At 40.0% G+C, this 16,795-nt stretch overlaps 2 protein-coding genes across 3 annotated transcripts in view; one reads left to right on the forward strand and one right to left on the reverse strand.

The window, feature by feature from the left end:
• The window catches only part of LOC307031830 (butyrophilin subfamily 3 member A2-like), a 17,429-nt gene continuing 634 nt past the window's right edge, over nt 1–16,795 (reverse strand). The window contains exons 1-10 of one of the 2 annotated variants that reach the window (XM_079669286.1): nt 10,855–11,100; nt 10,003–10,105; nt 8,718–9,059; nt 6,605–6,898; nt 6,369–6,500; nt 6,059–6,204; nt 3,986–4,060; nt 3,458–3,529; nt 1,098–1,208; nt 1–937 (exon numbers count right to left, since the gene is read on the reverse strand). In XM_079669286.1, coding sequence (XP_079525412.1) covers nt 3,458–3,529; nt 3,986–4,060; nt 6,059–6,204; nt 6,369–6,500; nt 6,605–6,898; nt 8,718–9,059; nt 10,003–10,099 — 1,158 coding nt within the window. In that variant the 5' untranslated portion in view covers nt 10,100–10,105; nt 10,855–11,100 and the 3' untranslated portion in view covers nt 1–937; nt 1,098–1,208. Of the gene's footprint in view, nt 938–1,097; nt 1,209–3,457; nt 3,530–3,985; nt 4,061–6,058; nt 6,205–6,368; nt 6,501–6,604; nt 6,899–8,717; nt 9,060–10,002; nt 10,106–10,854; nt 11,101–16,795 lie in introns of those variants that run through there. The other variant, XM_079669287.1, reaches the window with a different exon arrangement.
• On the forward strand, nt 14,673–16,586 carry LOC307034420 (general transcription factor II-I repeat domain-containing protein 2A-like). The gene is made up of 2 exons (XM_079673269.1): nt 14,673–15,778; nt 15,980–16,586. The coding sequence occupies exon 1, from the start codon at nt 14,722–14,724 to the stop codon at nt 15,772–15,774; it is 1,053 nt and encodes a 350-aa protein (XP_079529395.1). The 5' UTR covers nt 14,673–14,721; the 3' UTR covers nt 15,775–15,778; nt 15,980–16,586.

A 16,795-nucleotide genomic window follows, 5' to 3' on the forward strand; every position in this document is an offset into this window, starting at 1 on the left:
AAACGTGTATGGTTTTATTGGGTAACTGAAGGGGTCAACAACTCACAAATCAATTTACAAATACAAAATGGTAGTTTTAATATATTGTTAATTTAACTGACGGGACATGTATACAAAAACATATTTGAAAGTTGGTATTTCCAAAAGAAAATATCAAAACTGTACATCAGCATCTGAACTTTTCAAATTAAAATACAATTTGAAATTGATTATATCTTCATAGCAGAAAATATAGTGCTGTATTATAGTTTTAACGTACACAATGACAACAATACATGATTCATAAGTTCTGTAATGATCGTATACATTTCAAATCCAGTAAACTCAAAACCTTTTATTTCGTTAATTTCCATATTCTCACCTTTCATAAGAATGTTTTGACTGAAGAAAAGTATTTTTTTATAACAATATATAAAATAAAGATATGTTCAACACATTTTAAGAAAAATATGTTTTGAATGGTTGAAATACCAGAATAATAAAAGTGAAAAGTTAGTTTGAGCATCACTACTGTCATGTTGTTCCTGATGTATGATGTTTATGATGTGTATATTGTTTATAACGTGGTAACTTCTCTTATGACTCTTTCCTGTTGGTGATAAATCTGTTCAGAGACGTTGCACATCTTTTTCATGAGGCATCGGACAAGAGCATCAAAAGTCGCAAATCTACTTGTGTTGCTATGTAGATGATGAGCAGGAGCTTATTTGCAACTTTTAATAAAAATAGAGTAAGATCAGCTAAAGGAAAATAATATGAGCAGAAAAGAAGGGGTTGGTTATTGTCTTTCAGGGGATTTCATACGGAGTTGATGTTGTATCACCCTCTGTTTGTTGTAGAGGCGGAACCACAGTATATCTCCAGAGATCCAGGGCCTCAGACTCTCCCACACCAGGTCATTGGGAGGATAACCGGGATCAGACATTGGTACCCAGATCTGTAAAATACAAGTTCACACTCATCAGACGGAATCATTAAATGATGAAAAAAAAAAAAAAAAAAAATACTATGTGTTTTTAGACCTGGAATATATTAAATTCAGTGTTGAAAAAAGGAGACTTACAAATCTTTCAACAAAAATTTAAAATGCAACTCACAGTGACAGTTTCTCCAGCCTTGAGTGTTAAAGATTCATCAAATGTGTGTCTGTTTTTCTTTTTTTTGTTGTTGACTTGCAGAGTTAACTTCCAGTCTCCCAGCTGTTTGACCTGCAAGAGATAAAATCCGGTTTTGGAGGGAGGACGAGAGAGAGAAACCCTAATCTTTTAATATCACAGGTAAATCCTCTATGTTCCAACAAGTCCTCCAACTCATACGACCAAGTGGGCCGATTGTTCAAGCGCTTAATACATCCTATAATTAAGTTTTATAGTGTTCGCCCTCTAGTGCTCCCGTTGAATGCAAACGTTACAGATGGTCGTTTATTCACGAATAACCCTCTCTGTAAAATCCTAAATTGTAGGATAGTTTGGCCATTAAAACGCTTTTTTATTAGATTTCTAGCGAGAAGTGTATATTGTACTTTTAGAATCCAAGTCCAGTCGATATGTAGGATCTATAGTTTGATAGATATTACGAGGATGATTTGAGGTATGCGGCAGTATTTCCGGTCTCGACGTTTTCATAATAAAACCAATGATCAAATGATTTAACAGTGATATCTGCAGTACTCATCAACTAAAAAACATCAGTTTATCCTTGTTAATTATACAATATCTATTAGTTTAAATTGTGTACAATGCTTTTGTGTTTTTACCATAGGTTTTTCTCTTTAGATTCTGAGAGACACCTTTCTTTTTTCAGAGGTTTTTTGATAGGCTAAAACATTGATTGATTTTGCCGCAATGCATGCCGGGATGTGGTGTTTATGCAATATGAAATCGGAAAAACATTTTTTTAAAATAAAATAATACTTTATTCCGAGTGTTCTTGCTTTTCTCTTTGGAAGTCATCACATAACGGCATTCTTATACACGGTTCGGCTGCATTAAATATTACATATCTGCCGTAGATATTTATTTATAGAGCCCTGATCAGAAGACTTCTGGACAAACTTGAATAACTGCCGCCAAAACTGAATATGTGACGTGGATCATAAATATATCAACAATTAAACAACATCTTGCATTTATTTTCACACAATACGTCTCTTCGCAGTATCAACACTAATTCGGCTGACTTTTATATTTGATCCAATTGGTAGATAGGCTGTATTTACACCATAACTGTGCACAGCTGATAGAAAGGGATTTTTTTGTAGTTTTTAAAGATATTATTTACAGAACTACCTTTCCAACTCCTCAGGCAGTTGACTGTTACAGGTCCATACAGGTTCATGGTACAATGCATAAGCTTCAAATCAAGAGACTGAAACTGTATTTTCCTTTACCGTTCTGTTTTAATTTCACAATAAAGTTAATAGTCGTATTATGTTTGATATTATTATGTTTTATTAACTACACCACTGGTCTTTTAACCCGCGCCATTTAATGTTGTTGTTGAATAAGTTTTATGTGATGAAAACATTTAAATATTAAGAGTAGCCTACATACAAAATTGGACATATCAAGAAGATACTGTAGTGATCTCTACAATAAAACAGTTTAGTGCAGGACGTCCAAAGACATCAACAGGAGGATGTGAACAACAGACAAACTAATAAGGCTTTATTTCAACATTAAAGAATACTTTAAGTTAAGGTCTTCTTTTGAATAAGAAAAAAACGTTGGGGTTATCCACAGATAAATATGAGTGTAGTGTCTAAATTCCCCAAAAACTATTTGTTTCTCTGAATCGAAGGTTAAAAACACAAAAGCATTGTACACAATTTAAACTAATCAGTGTAATTCACAAAGATAAACTGATTTTTTTTAGTGGATGAGTAATGCAGATATCACTGTGTAATCATTTGACAGTGAGGGGAATATATCCGGTTTTATTATGAAAATTTCGAGACCGGAAAAACTGTTTTCACCCACGCTAACTTTACATGGAAGCTGCATACATGTTATCCTGACGAGACCTCAAATCATCTTCGTAATATCTATCAAACTATAGATCCTACACATCAACTGGACGTGGATCCTAAAAGTACAAAATACACTTCACGCTAGAAATCTAATCAAAAATCATTTGAATGGCCAAACTATTCTACAATTTAGGATTTTCCAGAGAGGGTTATTTGTGAATAAACGTCCCTCCGGAGCGTTTGCAATGAACGGGCCGGAAGCATGTTGTTTCTTACACGACCACTGGAGCACCTCTAATGGTCGTGTAAGAAACAACATACACTTTAAAACGTGTCTCTGGGTCGTAATGAGGGCATGAACAATCGGCCTATATGGTCGTTTTTTGTAGGAGGACAGGCTGCTATGTTCATAGAGGGGGAAATAGCACATACAAATATTGTTCACACTTAAAGTACTTATACAGAGGTCATCCACCCAAACCACATTACCTAAGTGGAAGTGTTTATGAGACGGATATATTCACGTTGTTGGTCGACCTCAATATTAAATCCGGTGTTTGCCTGAGAGAGAAACAAAACAAACTGTCATGTTCTTCTCAAACTGAGATTTAAAGAGTGATAAAGACATTTTAACTTAATTTGAATGAATATAACATCCTGGTCTGGATTAAAACTAGTTCCTGTTCTGCATCATATTTTCTTTCAAGGGAACAATAAATACTTTTACTGCCTTACAGTTGAACTCGAGAAACAAAACACACAGTCATTTAGCTTAGTTTAGTAAGTAATATATATATGTGTGTGTGTGTGTGTGTGTGTGTGTGTGTGTGTGTGTGTGTGTGTGTGTGTGTGTGTGTGTGTGTGTGTGTGTGTGTGTGTGTGTGTGTGTGTGTGTGTGTGTGTGTGTGTGTGTGTGTGTGTGTGTGTGTGTGTGTGTGTGTGTGTGTGTGTGTGTGTGTGTGTGTGTATGTATGTATGTGTGTGTGTGTGTGTGTGTGTTTGAGCCTTGCTCTCCACCTCTTTCTTTAGGTCCTTCACTTCTTTCTCAGCTTCCTCTCTTCTCGTCTTCTCCTCCTGGAGCTGCTTCTCAAGCTGAGTTGTAAAGAGAGATAAAGACATTTGAACTTTATTTAGTTTACATTATATCATGGTCTAAGTGAAAACTAAATAAATACGCTCACAGTGTCACTTTCAGTTTGAGTTGTTTGGTGTCTCAGATTTTCTCTCATGGACAAAGACAGATGTTAGGTTCAATTACAATCAGAGAGATGATTCAGAAAAATACATTCAGCTGTTTGTTTTATTTGTGATGTGAGAAGTTCTATATGATTCAAGGCTCTTTAACTGCACAAAAACAAATTAATATGACACCTGTTTTATGGCATCTGGGTAAGACTGGGTATATATACATTCACTCCTTAGCTGCATATAATCAGCTCATCACGGGCGTTCTCTTTAACCGATTATATTTCACCTCAATCTCCAGCAGCCAATCACCGTGCTGCAGCCAAACTTTAAAATGGTTCTCCTCTCTCCTGCAGTCAGCTGTGATTTCAGGTGTTAATACTGCTGCCTCCTCCCCATCCACCTCCTTTCATCATATCCAGGACAGCTAATCCAAAGACCTCATAAACCAACACAGTCTCACTCCCTGAACGTCCAGGAGCAACGCTTGGTCAGGGTCCCGTGCAGTTGTGACGCGCCGAGGCTCCTTCAGCTTCATAAAGGGACGGAAAGAGCTTTCAACTGATTGCAATGTATTCCCAGCGGCGGTATTTGACGCTCAGGGAAGCACCGCATCGGTCCATGTCGGCGGCAGTTAAAGGCAATGTGAGCGTCCATTCCCATTGGATAATGGAGGATTTTACACCCGGAAGTAAGTATTCTCCTTACTGTCGATTGATTTTACAGTGATATCTGCACTACTCATCAACTCAAAAACACCAGATTATCCTTGTTGATTACAAAACATTGATTGGTTTAAATTGTGTGCAATGCTTTTGTATTTTTCCCCTTCGATTCGGAGAAACAAATATTTTTTCAGAGTTTAGGATGGCCGAAGACACTACACTACCCAGAGTCCTCAGCTATCGTTCCGCGTTGATCGACAAACCCCGTGATTAGTCCTCAAGCTCTGTGTGCCACGCTCACAGGTACAGATCAGAACCCAATAGCACGACACAGATGCAAGCAGTGTTCAGAAATGTTCAGTTTAATCAGGTAAGGGACAGGCAGGGTAAAAACCAGCAAATCCAGCAGTAAGGCAAACAAATCCGAGAAAGGGCAGGGAGGGAAGTCGAGTTCCGAATACAGGTAGGCAAGTATGGAGTCAGATTTGGGTCAATATTCTAGCGCGCAAAACAAGCTACTCACGAGCGGAAAATGTGCTTTTACACGAGCATAAAATGACCCTCGCACGCAGATGAAACCCCTGCGAGCGGCTATGCGCTCGCTCGTGGGAGTGTCAGCCTCACCAACACTTTGGGGCGGAGCCACTGGACTTTGATTGACAGCTGCCAGGAAGCCCGGACTTGCCAGGTTTGATAAATGACTGAACTACCAAGAGCCGAGGAGTGACAGCAGCAATGATCAGTTGGACGAGATTGAATGGTAAAGTTGTCCATAAAAAACTATTATATTCGTAAAGTGTACAGCTAATGTGTGATATATACGATTTCAGGACGGGGGTCTAATCATCAAAGACTTAAACAAAATGAAGTCTCTCGTGATTGAAATGACACAGAGTCTTGCTTTGTTAAACAAAGAAACAGACAAAGACTGCAAACATGGAGATAACCAATCTTGTATTCATGCTAATATAAATGTGGATACTTGTATATTGCAGATAACAATATCATCAAAATAATGTAGGGTTCACCCCTCAGTGAACTAGGACACCTAAAACATTCACATATTGACAGTTGTTTGATCTTACTAGAACTAGACTAGAGATCTCAACAGACTCAGTTAGTCATGGAGTCCAACAACAGGTCCTGTGTCTCAATGTTAATCATTTGTATGCTTAGATCAATCTTGACCTCAGTCAGTTTATCTCCATTTACCAAAGTGGTGTCCTGTTTCTTTACTTACCTGTTTGCTCAGTTCTTCTCCTTTATCCTTCAAAGTCTCCATTGGCACAGTTTCAGGTGTCGTAAGCTTCCCTTTTTCTTCATCAGTGGAAATCTGATCTTTTGTTTTATTCGTTTTAAAGCATTCTGAAGGGTTTCTTATGGTATCTGTGTGAAACAAGACCAACGTATTTAAGAAATGTATTTATCTAAGACACTTAGATTGTGATCAATTTAACTTTAATCAACACAACTGAAACATATCACTTAACCATAAACCATTTGATTATAATTTGACAAATTAAAAGTAATGAAATGAACAAGTCACCTACTGAATATGTTTTGTCTCTGCTTCCACAAAAAGAAGAAAGAAACCGCCAACATTAACAGAATGCAAACTGCCAAACTGACAGCCAGTCCAATAATGTGGGAAGAAGAACTGGACTGGAGCTTAAAGAAATCATCTGAAATGATAAAACACAGAACATCACAGCATTTATGTAAACAAGGACATCAGCCATTGGAGACTAAAACAGTGGTTGTTTTAAATAATTTATATTTAGTCTACCTGAAATGCTGAAGTGTGTCTGTGTGATGTGGTTGGTGTTGCGGCGCTGGACTCTGCAAGTGAAGCTCTTGCTGGGTCTCTTCTCCACAGTCACTCTGCTGCTGACAGTATAGAGGTCATCAGGACCTCTGACTGTCTCTGGAGGTCCAGCAGAGAGGAGCTTTCCCTCAGCGTCCAGCCACAACACCTCAGGCTGCTGATACCAGCCTGCAGACTCACACTGCAACACCAATCCTCTGCTCTGACCGTCCAGCCCTGATAAACTGATGACAGGCGGAGAGGCAGGACTGGATGCTGAAAACAAAAGGAAGACGAGTATTATTTAGGGATGTAACGATACCAAAAACTCACGGTACGATAATATCGCGATAACAAGCCCACGGTACGGTATTTATCGCGATATTGAATAATAAAGGGAAGAAGAATAAAGATATCTGAATTTTTTTTTCAATAAAACATTTTTTTACTCGGAAAAGTTTTTTTTATTACATAATAAATCTGATTTTTACAGCATTTTTGTAGGATAGCAGTATTTTAAAGTGTCAAAAACAAAGTGACAGTAACAGACTGGAACAAGAAAACCAGTGTTTTTGTACCTACTAGTACTACCAAACAAAGTAAGCATTTTCTTTATGCCACTGCATCTCACAAATAAACAAGGACATTTAATAATCAGACCCTGCAATAAAATAAATCAAGTTTCACTTTAGTTTTTCAAGTAACTCAACTCAAACTCACTAGTCACTCACTCAGCATCATCAGACCGGTTTTTAGGAATATGAGAATGTCCACATTTCCAGGTATTTATAAGCTGGGATGTTTGGGCATTTACAATATCCCCTGCTCTGGAAAAAACTCTCTCGCTTGGTACTGATGTTGCTGGGACAGCAGTGGTCGCGTTAACCGAATATTTTATTTAACAATGACGGAAAAATCTGAAAGCAGTCTGTCATTTTGACAGATTAGAACAAACTCGGAACAGCACCAACGTTTCCCCGCAGCGAGGCTCTGGTGTTATGCCGTGTTATGCATGCCCTCCAAAAGGAAATGATATAGTTTCCAAACCGTACTTTGCCGTACAGATCAATACATGTCTGGGAGGTCTTGCTTTACGCTGTGCGCGTCGCGCAAGGTGCATGCACACACGGCATAACACCGCCCCCCCCCCCCCCCCCCCCCGCTGACAGTTCACGAGCATGCTCTATCGTGAACTTTTCAGACCCGACGGGTAATAAGGAATTATGACGGATATTTTATGATCCTGTCTGTCGAAATGACGGACAGCGAAAAAGTCTAACGCCAGGCTTATTGACAGGGCGAGATATAAATATATGGTTGATACTTGTCAATGTCTCTAGGTGTTTAAATGTAGCCCTGTAAATACGATGTCCTTTTGTGTTATCTGTTGTTTTATTTTCATGTTGTAACCTACTTGCTGCCATGTTAGACAGGTATCTCTTGAAAAAGAGATCGATGATCTCAATGGGACCACCTGGTTAAATAAAGGTTTAAAAAAAAAAAAGTGTTTACAAAAAATAATATATATTTTTTTAATTAATTTTTTTTGAAAATCGCGGTAGATTTTGTCAGTCTCACGACGGTATTGGGAAGTTTATTTACCGCGATACCGCGATATTCGGTATATCGTTACATCCCTAGTATTATTTGATATCTGATAGCAGGTGAGGAGATGCCACAGAAACAGACATTATTGTTACAATCTTCGAGAAATGTACAGCCTAATTTCTATTTCTATCCAGCTCCTCATGTAAGAATCCAATGGGCTCGTCACTGTGAGATGGACCTTGTCACCCTACATCTGAAACAGTCCTGTTGCTGGCTCCAAAATGGTGGAACAACTTCCACATATCAAAATCAAGATAGCAGAAAGTCTCCACACTTTTTTCTTTTGAAACACGTAACTATAATCCGATACTGTTATCTTCAAACTCTCACTAGAACATGCAGTAGGCTAAGGCAAACAAAATAAACGACAGTATTACATATTTAGAGTGTCTGAAAACACGGAGATACTATAACTACAATCCTTTCCTAGAGGTAAAAGTAGGGACTTGGTAAATATGCACCATGAACACATACATTGCTCACTTACCACAAACTAGTTGAACAAAAGCTTGCCGGTCCAGTTCTGGAATGAAACATCTGTATTTCCCCTGATCGGAGAGTTGTACGTTGGAGAGTTTCAGGGAAATGTTTCCGTTCTTCAGCTCATCGGTGAACATTGAAGTTCTTCCCTTGAATAATTCATGTTTTTTATCCACCATCTCGTGACCAAGCCGCATCACATGGACAAATCTGGGGTCCATGTCGGGCCTCGTCCACTCCAACGTGAAATCGGCAACATTTAGCACTGGCACCAAATAACACGGCAAAATGATGTCACCGCCAAGGTTTGCTATTACTGGCTGAGGTGAGCCAGTCAGCTGAGACTCACCTGCGAAGATAAAGGAAGTAAAAACGTTCTCTTCCAATTAAGGTTAGAAATAAACAAAGATCAATCATTGTGTATGTATTTGTACTTGAATCAAAACATAATTAGGTGTTTTTATTAACATGCGTGATAGAAAGAAATCACACGGGCATACATGATGGTAGCTCGAGTGGTCTCCCCACACTATTGACTTATCATAGACATACGTTTGGCGCCTTTGGGAAAATAAATCCATATATTGGAATTCAAGAAGCCTTACAGACTTTTGAACCTCTAGGCTCTGTATTCAGGATTTAGAAAGTCTTGGCGTTGGACTGTAGACTAATCAATGAGAATTTCACAAGTTGTGGCTGGTCGCAGGCCTATACAGAGCAGTCTCAGTAGATATATAATTGTGGCAGCGAGGTGTGGTTAGGGCGCCAGCTGCTGGAGCGATGGGAGTGGCTCAGCCGGAGACAGCTGATCTGAATCAGGTCAATATGCTCTCAGTAAAAAGCGTGCTGGTAACCTGATACTGGTCTCTTGCAGTAGACTGGGTCCTGAGAGGAAGACCGTCACTCTCCAGGCCACCTCCAGAAATATAGGAGCGGACCGGTGCTCATGTGTACCCCTTTTTGTGCTCAGTTGGAAATTAACCCTGCTTGTTTTCCCACCAACCTTTTTCCATCTGTCATTTTGTATCCCTATCGTGAGCTGGAACGTTCACAATAATATATAAAAAAAATTAAAAAAAATAATAATATATAAAAAATATTTACGAGTAGATTAGTAGATTTGCAGTGATGAGGCCGGAGCCTAGATGCCAAATCAAACTATAAGATCCTGCTAATAAACATTTCAAACGTGAATTGTCTGACTGAACTGAATATTTGCCCAATAATGCCAAACATAAATTCCTCCATCCTCTTTCAAATTGTCTTTTGAGGCTTGTATTTGTGTGAATTACCTCTACAGTGGTGTTTTAGGAGAAGAAGGAAAACCAAAACGCTGAGAGTTCTGAGATGAGTTTTAAGGGGCTTTCCGTCTGCGTGGAAAAGCATCATGGAGCGCTGGAAGTGAACAGAGAAAAGAGAACAGTGTGAACTTCCAGGTGAAAACATATTGTAAATAGTTAAAACTTGGAAAAATGCTGATAGTCATTTCAATTCGGCCATTAGTGCTGGAAGCTCCAATAAATGAAAAATAAAACGTTGCTGCCATCTTCTGTGCTCTGCTTATAATTACACACATGCAATGTTTCCTCATATTATGAACTCTGTTTCAAACACACCCTACTCAAAGCTTCGCTTTTCTGTCATTTATACCTCTGTGGAAATAAATCAATACACCAATATTAACAGAGTCAAGTCATTATGTATCTGTTTTAGCAACGTTCAGCAAAAAAATCACATTACAATTTCACTAAAGTAGCTTAAGACTTTAAAGCAAACCAAAGTGCATTGAAATATATTTCCTTCATTTGTTGAATATCTTAGTAACAGTAGGGTTAGTCCAATATCTCCGGTACATTTTCAGACTCTGTCGACAATAACCGGTTTTTGCTATGACCAACAGTTGATCTGTAAGTACGGCTAAAGGTTAACAATTCATGAAACATTTCAGAACTGCAGAAATCATAAATCAGTAACACAGTTTGAATCTGGATGCAGCTTTCACTTCGACACAAACATATTAAACATGTTTTGTTATATGTTCTAATCTGAAGTTGTGGCTGAGAGCACAACTCAAAATGCAGACACACTTTTTTCTCCAAAGTTTAAATCTATTTTAGATCCAATGTTAGACAAAGACCACTTACCTGTTGAGTGTTGCGAGGTCAAAGTCAGTAAATCATTAACAGGCTCCAGCAGTGTATCAGGAAATTTAAATAACACCTAATTAATTTGCTCCACTGAGTTTCTTAGTCGTCAATATTTTGTTTAGTTTTTTCAGAGTCTCTGTAACAGCAAGAGACATTTCTTCCAGAGCTTTGTAATATATTCAAGTACAGTTCAAATGTATCCACCCTATTGTTATCTGAGTGTTTGAGCGTCTCGGTCCGTCCTATCTGAACTTTGGACTCACTTATCAGGTTATAAATCATACACTGCAATGAAATAAGTTCCAGGCGAATATCAGCTTATTTTTATTGTGCTAACAATTGAAAGGCACTTCTCTATTAAGGAGGATGACCTTGATCTTTTAGGGCAGGGGGCGGGACTTTTCCTTTTTAGAACATCTGTCAGACTTTATTGTATTGTGTGTGATTGAGAAGTCACGCAAAAAATGGCAGGATGTTTGTATATCTGAATAAATCTCCATCAGATAATAAACTCTGACCTCAATGTTTTCAATGTACAGCAGTTTTTTTTGTTTGCCTGTTCTAAACATCAAGACGTAAACTTGTCTTTCTCACATGAGAGTTTTTGGCCTCAGCCTCTAATATTAACCCCACCACTGACACGTATTTCCTTCCATGACACGCGTCTGAGCTACAAGGCGTTTCATTAGTGAGCCACACAGGAAGAGACCACCCCTCTTCTTCTTTTTATATTTCAGTGTGAGGTTCACTCAGTTCTAATCCTTGGCTGCTCCTGGTCTCTTGGACGCCTAGCAGGCTCATAATTATAAGGTTGTGGTCCGTCATATGCATTCGAATATTCATGTTCAACTTCTTCTGTGTCTTCTGTGTCGAAACTAGCATTGTGATCCATGTTTATTCATACCTTACACTGGCCGCTCTCCCTTTTGTTTCCCCCATGTTACGTCACACGCGGGAGGTCACGTGCTGAGGCTTTTTTATGCGGAAGTGAAAATGTCTTACAAAAACCCCGCCAGATGTCTCTGTAGTGTATATTTCTGTATATTTTTTAGAAAATCTAGTGTATTCATCATTTTCCTAGACATTTATTCACAGGTGTCTTTAACCTGGAAGTTGCTCTTTAAAGAACAAATCATGTTTTTCTTATTCATTTTTTTGGGTAATGAAACACTTCCATCCAGCAGTCAAGGACATTTTTGTTATTCAGCTGTTCATTTTATCCACAGCGACCTATAATAAGTGCATTAAATCATGAGGAAAAAAACTCAAAACAAGAAGATTCAAGTGGATACCATCCATAAACCAAACACACAAACTGAACCTCCTGCTGGTGGGTTTCTGCATCACAAGCAGGAGGGCCATGCACACAGCCTCATCAGAGTTTATTATGTGACAGTACATCACATTTTATTGGCATTTTATGGCACTTTTATTTAAAGCGCTTTATTATATGTGCACTCAACCATGAAGATTCAAATCCAAAAAAGCAAGAATCCTGCAGGTGCATTGGCTTGTAATATGCCAAATCAGTTGATACTGCAAAGGCTTTAAATAATTGTATTGGCCAAGGGTGAAATCATAACTAGCCCTTCCGACAAATCCTGCTATCTTTTTATGTGCTTCATCTCAATTAATTTATTGTTCAGTCTTTGCCAGTCACACACACACACACACACACACACACACACACACACACACACACACACACACACACACACACACACACACACACACACACACACACACACACACACACACACACACACACACACACACACACACACACACACACACACACACACACACACACACACACACACACACACACACACACACACACACACACACACACACACACACACACACACACACACACACACACACACACACACCAGTAGAAAGTCTGACAGATGTTATACAAACTGAAAGCAGTGGCTCAGTGAGTAGTGTGCTGGACTTCGGATCAGGGGATAGCAAGTTCAAACCCCACTGCAGTCAGCATGTCGTTGTGTCCCTGAGACACTTCACCCCAAATTGCTTCTGTGGGGATTGTCCACAGTACTGAATGTATGTCGCTTTGGATAAAAGCATTTAACAAATTATATGTAATGAAAGTCCTGCGCCCTGCATTCAAAGATCAGACATCTCATCTGCCTTAATAGAGAACTGTTTTTCAACCGTTGCCACAATAAAACCATATAAAAGGTCCATCGCAACTGATATTATTGCCATGTATTAATTTATAACCCGTAACCGAGACACTGAATCCAAAGTTCAGATGTTCAAAAACCGAGAAACTCAGACTGAAACTCAGATAACAATTCAGCGGATAGATTTGAACTAAACTAAATATTCAACACAGCTTTTGTAGAAAATGCCTCTTGCTGTTGAAAAAAATAGTAAGCATAACATTAACCATCAAGAAGTTTGGTGAAGAAAAATGAATTACCCATTACTCTATTTGCTTCATACTCTGCATGAGCCTGTCAATGATTTACAGGCTTTTCCTCGCAGTCAGAGACGGTGATACGCAACATTCAACAATTATGTGTTCTTCAATGTGTTAAGCCAGGGTTCCCCAGACTACGGCCCGCCACGCCCCTTTGACCGGCCCTCCACCTCTCTGCACCTCACCATTTGAACTGGCCCAAAGAAGAAAAAAATAAAAAATAATAAAATATTTTTTAAAATATTTTATTTTAGTTGTCCAACTTGTTTTTTGAAATAATAACATGACTCTCCAAACGAGGGCGGTAATCGCTGTTCATTCCGTCACCTGAGATTAGAACTCGAGGCCGTCAGTATGTAGTGGCCAGAGCGGCTCTGGTAGTGGCCATGAGCCAAACAGTGGAACTGTCAATCAGATCGCCAGCGCCTCTATCACGCTTTAAAAGCAACGTTATGTAACGTTCTGGTTGACATCTGTTACATTTGTATCTTGTTTTTTTAACACTAAAATATTTTTTTATTAACCATTTATATTTTATATAATTTAATATGTGTGTCTGTATTATTTATATGACGTATGTTTATGACCGAATTTCCGCCACCTTACAAGCTGATCGAAGTCATGCGCAGAAAATATTATGCTACAGTTGAACAGCAGTGTAATGGCGTGCAGTAAAGTGAGGAAAATTGACAGAGAGTGTCGGGTTTTTAAAGAACAATGGACCAAGGATTATTTTTTTGTTCCATGGAAGGACCGTGCCATTTGTATTATATGTAAAGAAAATGTGGCCGTGTTTAAAGAATTCAACCTTCGCCGCCATCACGAAACCCGGCACAGAGAGTATGCTAGCTTGAGCGGGCTAGCGAGAGATGATAAGGTTCGGCGTCTGAAAGGCGGACTAGCTGTTCAACAGGATGCCTTCCTTCGTCAATCCCGGGTCAACCTGGCTGCTGTCCGAGCTAGCTACAAAGTAGCTAACCTACTGGCTACCCACGGCAAGCCGTTCACAGACGGAGAATTCGGGAAGGCCATGATGCTGGCTGTGGCCGAGGAGGTGTGTCCCGAGAAGACAGATGCCTTCCGTGGGGTGAGTCTCTCAGCACAAACGATGACGAGACGAATTGAGGAGATGGGGGGAAACGTGTTTGACCAACTGAGAGAGAGAGCCGCAGAATTCAAGTGTTTTGCTTTAGCCATGGATGAAAGTAATGACGTACAGGACACGGCACAACTGTTGATTTTTATTCGTGGAGTCAACACACGTTTTGAAGTGTCAGAGGAGCTGGCATCACTGAGAAGCCTAAAAGGCACAACAACTGGAGAAGACCTTTTTGTCGAAGTGTGCAAAAACAATGGGCGAACTTGGTCTGCAATGGGCTAATTTTGCCGGTGTCACTACAGATGGTGCGCCTAGCATGGTCGGATCTACGAGGGGTCTAGTAGGGCGCTTGAACGGCGAGTTCGAGGAACGAGGTCTCGCCCCACCGATTCAAGTCCACTGCCTGATTCACCAGCAAGCGCTGTGCTGCAAAGTTTTGAAGTGGGCGTCTGTGATGAAGGTGGTTGTGCACTGTGTCAACTACATCCGGAAAAATGGGCTGAAACACAGGCAGTTCCAGGCCTTTCTCTCCGAGCTGGGGTCTGCTCACCAGGATGTGCTGTACTACACCGAAATCCGGTGGTTAAGTCGAGGCAAAGTATTGCGCCGTGTCTATGACCTGCTGCCCGAAATCAACACCTTCCTCCAGTCTAAAGGTGAAACGGTACGGGAGCTGACCGACCCGGAGTGGAAATGGGACCTCGCGTTTTTAACTGATGTGACTGAACTGTTGAACCACCTCAACCTACAGCTCCAAGGCAAAGGGAATCTCATCAGTGACATGTATTCCCACATAAAAGCATTCGAGGTCAAACTGCAGCTCCTTGTGCGACAGGTCCAAAAGCTGGACTTCACACATCTCCCTGCCACCCAAAGCTACTGCGCCGAGAAACCAGCCGCCCCTTTCCCAGTCGCGAAGTGCAAAGATGCCCTGGAGATGCTGCAGCGAGAGTTCAGTGTGCGCTTCCGCGAGCTTCATGTCAACAACAAAGACATAAGTCTGTTCCAGAACCCCTTTGCTGCTGACATTGACGACGTACTTCCCTCTCTTCAGTTTGAACTAGCCGAGCTGCAGAATTGTGATGTCCTTAAAGACGCATTCAAGCCTGACCACCTCCTTGAGTTCTATGCTGAGCTACAAGAGGGCACTTACCCAAACATTAAACAACATGCTCTGAAGATGTGTACCGTTTTTGGCAGCACCTACACCTGCGAGCAGACGTTTTCCCGCATGAAGCAAATAAAAAATCCAACGAGGAACAGACTCTCAGATGAACATTTGCATCAAACTTTGAGACTGGCAACCACTAGGCTACACCCAGACATCGGACTTCTCACCAGCCAGAAGCAAGCACACAGTTCACACTGATATGGTAAATATACTGATTTTAACTATTACGATTTTATATGGCTGTAAACATGAACTATGATTTTTTGATGAAATATGATTAATGTTTTTAATGAATTTTAATGAATAATGCTACACTGTATTTGTAAAATCACATCACAAGGAACAACAGGCAGCATATTTATGTAATTTACTGAATGTGTCCAATGTCATCCCTTTATGCCAGGTTTCCAGGCAGCAAGAGAGGGGACTGCAACTGCTGACCTCAAAGATCACTGCCCATCCATCCTTCCTTCCACCCTGGCTACAAGTACCAATTCAGTTCACCTACTGCACATATTGCTGACTTCCCATTCTGTTACTCTCTTCTAGTTTAACCTGCCGAGGGTTTACTGCTCAGTCTCTCCTCCCAATCTCTTCTCTCAGCATCTGCCTCTCCATCGTTGTCTCTCTCTCTCCCTCTCTCTCCTCTCTCTCCTCTCTCTCCTCTTTCTCCTCTTTATGCACTGCCCCTCATCTCAATCTCCTATTTCAAAGGGATGATAATTGTGCTGTAAAAGTGTTTGGGTGCTCATTGCATTTTCACCTTGAACAAAAAAAATCTCACCTGAATATACAAATAAGAGTTGGTTAGTTGATATATTGTTCACCAAGTTTCTTGTCTTGATGATTTCTCATCTCACTGTAATATAGGCCTACCATTTCTATTGTATCACTCATAAACTGTCAATCACCATGTTTTTCTAACCTTTCCTTGCTATTTTTACATGGTTGTTATTAGAAAATAAAAGGAATACCTGTGGTATTTCAAATTGAAAAACATGTGAAGTACTCACTTCTTTTGCAAATCACTTGTAATGATGAACTATTTTTGTGCTAGAAATTATGGCTATAACAGGCAGTGGCCTAGTATACAGCCCACATGATCGATCCCGGCCCCTCATCACAGTCAGGAACGATAATGTGGCCCCCAGAGAAAAAAGTTTGGGGACCCCTGTGTTAAGCAATGGCGGATGTGGATCACAGCTTGGCAGGTGCTGTT

The sequence above is a fragment of the Notothenia rossii genome (genome assembly GCF_949606895.1).
Source record: "Notothenia rossii genome assembly, chromosome: 3".
NCBI classification, from domain to species: Eukaryota; Metazoa; Chordata; class Actinopteri; order Perciformes; family Nototheniidae; genus Notothenia; species Notothenia rossii.

Excerpts from the sequence above, each read along its gene's own strand:
- LOC307034420 (XM_079673269.1), top strand. The coding sequence starts at position 14,722 with ATGGTCGGATCTACGAGGGGTCTAGTAGGGCGCTTGAACGGCGAGTTC.